The sequence below is a fragment of the Aegilops tauschii genome, chromosome 5 (assembly GCF_002575655.3).
Source record: "Aegilops tauschii subsp. strangulata cultivar AL8/78 chromosome 5, Aet v6.0, whole genome shotgun sequence".
NCBI classification, from domain to species: Eukaryota; Viridiplantae; Streptophyta; class Magnoliopsida; order Poales; family Poaceae; genus Aegilops; species Aegilops tauschii.
The window spans coordinates 298,511,240-298,516,353 of NC_053039.3; the positions used below are offsets into that span (position 1 = coordinate 298,511,240).

Consider the following 5,114-nt stretch of genomic DNA (forward strand, 5'->3'; position numbering starts at 1 on the left):
ATACCAAGCACTTCAATCATACACACAATATGCTCGATATGTGTAAATACAACATGGCATCACAACAAAACTCTACAACTCAAGTACTTTATTTAAAAGGCTCCAGAGAGCCATACATAACATATCCATATAGGTAGGGGTCACACGACCCAACACTCAAGTCATACAAACATACAAGCACATGCGGAAGCAAACTTGTCTGAGTACAGACAACTAGAAAGAAAGGAGGCTTGTCGAAGCCTGTCTATCTACAAAGGCCCTTCACAAGCTCAGGGTCACCACCTGGGCATCAAGCTACTCATCAACATCGAGATCTTCATAGAACCCATTAGAACGGGCGGCATTCTCTTGTGCAACAGTAATTAAGAAAACATGAGTACAAACGTACTCAGCACGACTTACATCAGATCCTACATACATGCACATTATCAACAAAGGGATAGTGGAGTTTATTGCAGCAAGCCAGCTTTGACTCTTGGCTAGAATATCCTACGAGACAGCTACTTGTAAATATTTTGTGCACACGAGTCCACTAATCACCATCACAATACTCCACCGTGGATCCTCCCTCGTCATCCCACGAGAGGGCCATCCGCGGTACTCACACTTATCTTGAGTATTTTAGGAGTAACCATTAACTTGTCTATGAACTGTATAGGCAACCAAGTAGTCCTTTACCGTGGACGCGGCTATTCGAATAGATGATGTTAACCCTGCAGGGGTGTACTTCTTCACACACGCTTCCACCACTTATTGCCATTTACACGACATGTACTCGGCAACCTTCAAGCGGAAGCCCAATGAAGGTGTTGGCCACGGCCTGCCTAAACACTTAAGTCTATAGTCCAAGTTCCATCCGCAGGGAGTCCGGCCGAGGTTTCCACATACGGCCCCGAACGATGTGTGCAGGGTTCCCGAGACACCAAACGGGCGTCCGGTACACCGTGCCACGTACCTACCGCATCACAGCCCACCACGAGTGTCAGCGCTGCCCACGGCCTCCAGTCTACTACAAACACCAGAAACTACTTGCAACTCCTGGACAGAGGACTAGAGTGGTTAAGAAGCCGAGAGGGTCCATTGGTTTCGGGCCCAATGCATGGTAGTAGCTGATCTTAAATCACACATACAGATCTCAATTCTTAGTGACGGTTCCAATGAAACAACCCACCATGTACTCCTACATGGCCTCTCATCGATACCTTTACCAAAACATGTTCAACACCTCACTCTCATCACCGACACAACCATTTCATTCTAGCCCATCACCTAGATGAACCAGACCTGACACGACTCTAAGCATAGCAGGCATAGCATGGTAGGAAACACAAACATGGCTCAATCAACTCCTACACATGCTAGTGGGTTTCATCTAGTTACTGTGGCAAAGACAGGTCATGCAGAGGAAATGGGTTCAACTACCGCAGCACACAGCAGTTTGAAACGTTGTTGTCTTAAATGCAGTAAATGAGAGCAGGAGCGAGAAGATGGGATTGTATCGATATGATCAATTGGGGGGGGGGGGGTTGCTTGCCTGGCAGAGTGGTCGAGGGGTACTGCCCTTCAACTGGATACTCGTGAATATCCTCGGGAGCAGAACCTACCACGGAGATCACACCGATAACACAATGAATACATGGCAATATGCAACATTATGATGCATGCAAATGACATGGCAAAATGAGTGTGTTGGGCTAATGCAACTAGAACCAGGGTGGTTTGAGCTTATTTGAATCAAAGATTCAAATACAAGCCTGAATTATGAACTCATATAAGTGCATTGTCATGTTTCATCTAAACAGCGAGGTTAGGTTGCTCTTTTTTTCGAGGGTACGCCAAAGGCGTACCTTAGCTTTATAGAAGGGGGAAAATGTGTACAAGAGATTACACATTTGCTAGCTAGGCATCACAGGTCGACCCTAACCAACCCTCCACACCACTCCCTAGGTCTACTCGACTACTCTACAACTGGTTGTCCTCCAAACGCTCCTGCCAGGGCCCAGGTCCTAAGATCATCGAAGATCATGTCCACCGTATCCCACTCGTTCTTGATCATTCCAGTGCCGAAAACCCTCACGTTCCTTTGCTTCCATAACGTCCAACAAATTAGCATCACGAAAGTGTCGAAACCTTTCCTGGAGTGCTTATCTATCCGTTTTCTACCATCCGTCCACCATTGCACCAAACTAGAGTCGTAAGATGGGCAGAGATCCGCCATCAAACCCATCCTGTCGATGCAACGGAACCAAACTTGCCGCGAGAAAACACACTGCAGCAATATATGATCGACCGTGTCCTCCTCTTGGTCGCACAAGTAGCAGTTAGATGTTTGGTCTTGCAAACTGTGCCTGGTCCTCCTGTCTGATGTCCACAATCTATATTGCACGACGAGCCACATGAAAATCTTGCACGCAAGAGGTGCCCAACACTTCCATATGGCCCCGAAGGAGTAGAATTTAGTTCCTCCCCCACACAACATCTTATATGCCGAAGACGCCGTATATACGCCCGTTGCATTCCAAGCATAGATGGGACAGTCCTCCACCTGATCATCCAGCTGGACCTCCATGAGAATCTCCCAAAGTCCGATGAACTGGGTAAGACCCTCAGTACATAGGCTTCCTACTAGATTGTCCATCCATGTATGCATGTACATCACATCCCGCACAAGCCTCCGGTTAGCTACTTGTGTCTGCACCTTTGCTGCCACCAATGGAGCAATCTCTTTGATTGTTGCACCATGTATCCACCGGTCTTTCCAGAACAAGGTTTTGCCTCCTGATCCAACATTCCATTTGACTAGGCTCCCAAATGCTTGGTCAACTTTTTTGTCCGCGGTTAAGTTGAGGCCTTGCCAAGGCCTAGACTCGTCTGTGCGTCGGAGCCATTCCCATCTCAATCTTAATGTGATGCCGTGTTTAGACAGGTCAATGACTCCAAGCCCTCCCATGTGCTTTGGCCTGCATACCCTAGTCCATGAGACAACACATTTGCCCACATTCACCGCCTCCGTCCCAGCCCAGAAGAAGGCCCTACACCCTTTGTCCACTCTTTCCAGGGCCCATTTCGGAGCCTCTGCGATCATGAGGTGATGTGTAGCTCGCGCCCTCATAACTTGGTTGACAAGTATGAGCCTCCTAGGCCTCTTCACCATGCCCCTTTGCCATCCTGGCAAAATGTGTAGGGTTGTATCAACAATGGGTTGCCACTCGGATCCTTTTAACTGTTTTATGCTTAGTTGGAGCCCTAGATATTTGCACGGAAATGTGCCAATCTTCCATGGTAGTGCTGACTTGACCAGCTCCTCATCCTCACTCTCCGCTCTGATCATGATCGCCGCTGATTTGGCATAGTTAACTTTGAGTCCTGATGCCACTCCGAAGATGATGAGAATTTCCTTGACGAACATGAGATCTGACCAAGTTGGCTTTATGAATAGAACCACATCATCCGCGTACAGGGACAAGCGATGCATAGGGCTACATCCATTGATGGTACTAAACACTCTGTCCTCATGTGCCTTCCTGATGATTGCCGTAAGAATGTCCATGGCAATAACAAACAGCAAGGGTGATATGGAGTCCCCTTGCCGAAGCCCTTTTGCATGCATGAATTTGTCACCCGCGCAGCCGTCCATCAAAACTCTCGAGCTGGCAGTAGTAAGCAGGATCGCGATCCAAGAAATCCAACGCTCCGAGAAGCCCTTAGCCCTTAACACCTCAAACAGAAACGGCCACGCCAGGGAGTCGAAGGCTTTAGATATGTCTAGCTTGAGTAACACACCCTTGGCTTTCCTCCTATGCATCGAACACGCCATTTGTCGGACCAAGAGGAAGTTGTCATGTAAGCATCTGCCCTTGATGAAAGTGGACTGATTTGTCTGAACTAGCTCTCCCATGCATGGCCTTAGCCTGGCGGTCAACAGTTTGGATGCAATCTTGGGCATACTGTGCACAAGGCATATAGGCCGGAAGTCAAACACTGCGCATGCTTCCGGGGATTTAGGAATCAGTGTGATCAATGCTTGGTGAGCGTTCCGAATCCCCTCCCGTTGCCGAGGAAAAGTTTATGAACCACTGCCACAATATCATCCTTGATGATCTCCCAAGCCTTTTGAAAGAAAAGGCCAATGAACCCGTCCGGCCCAGGCGCCTTGTCCGAAGGCAAATCCTTGATTGCACCCCAAATCTCTTCTTCAGAGAAAATACGGTCTTGCTCCGAAAGATCAATACTCGTGACGCCCAGTTCTTCCAAATCGAGCGTGAAACCTCGGGCACAGTCCTTGCCAAGTAGCTCTTTGTATGCCTTGTAGAAAGCTTCCTCCTTGCCTACCTGATCTGTGATGATGTGCCAGTCCACGGTCAGGGAGGCTATGTAGTTTTTCATTCGTCTCCCCTTTGCAACCAAGTGGAACAATTGCGTGTTAGCATCTCCTTCTCGCAGCCAAGTGACCCTCGATCTCTGTCTAGCAATGGTCCTCTCTAGAGAAGCTAGCCCCAAAACTAGCTGCTTAAGAGTTGTTCTAAGCCATCTCTCCTCCTCCGTTAATACTCGACTCTCCTGAGCAGAGTCGAACCGCAAGATGACTATGTTGGCAATTGCAATTTGCAGTTTTATATTTCCTATCTCCTTTTGTCCCCAAGTTGCAAGTGCTCGGGCTGTATTTTGGAGCATGATGTCAAGTCGCATGAAAGGGTCAGTTATGTCCGGGTTGCAGACCCAAGCCTCCTTGACAACATCCAAGAACCCGCCCATCTTGACCCTCGAAACGAAACCTCCTCCTGACATGCATGCGCTCATGGAGCGCAAGGTGGAGCGGGCAGTGATCGGAGTACTCAGTAGATAGCGCTTGCAGCAAACAATCCGGATGTTCAAGCTCCCAATTGACGGAGACAAAAGCATGGTCTATCTTAGTGAGTGTGGGCGTCTCCCGTTCATTACTCCACGTGTACTTGCGTCCATGCAAAAAGAGCTCCTTCAATGCGTTATCATCAACAAAACGCTTGAACTTCCCCATCATTCTCCTGTCCAGGTTGGAGTTACTTTTGTCTGCCGCATATAGGATAAGGTTGAAGTCTCCCATGACAAGCCAAGGCCCTGGGCTTAGCGATCTA

At 48.4% G+C, this 5,114-nt stretch overlaps 1 protein-coding gene across 1 annotated transcript; it reads right to left on the reverse strand.

Annotated features, from left to right (window-relative positions):
- Positions 1-4,017: 4,017 nt before the first annotated feature.
- Positions 4,018-4,755, reverse strand: LOC141022784 (uncharacterized). The gene has a single exon (XM_073499045.1). The coding sequence runs from the start codon at positions 4,753-4,755 to the stop codon at positions 4,018-4,020; it is 738 nt and encodes a 245-aa protein (XP_073355146.1).
- Positions 4,756-5,114: the final 359 nt, after the last annotated feature.

What these genes read in the sequence shown, in the direction of transcription:
- LOC141022784 (XM_073499045.1), bottom strand. Translation starts at nt 4,755, where the DNA reads ATGGGCGGGTTCTTGGATGTTGTCAAGGAGGCTTGGGTCTGCAACCCG.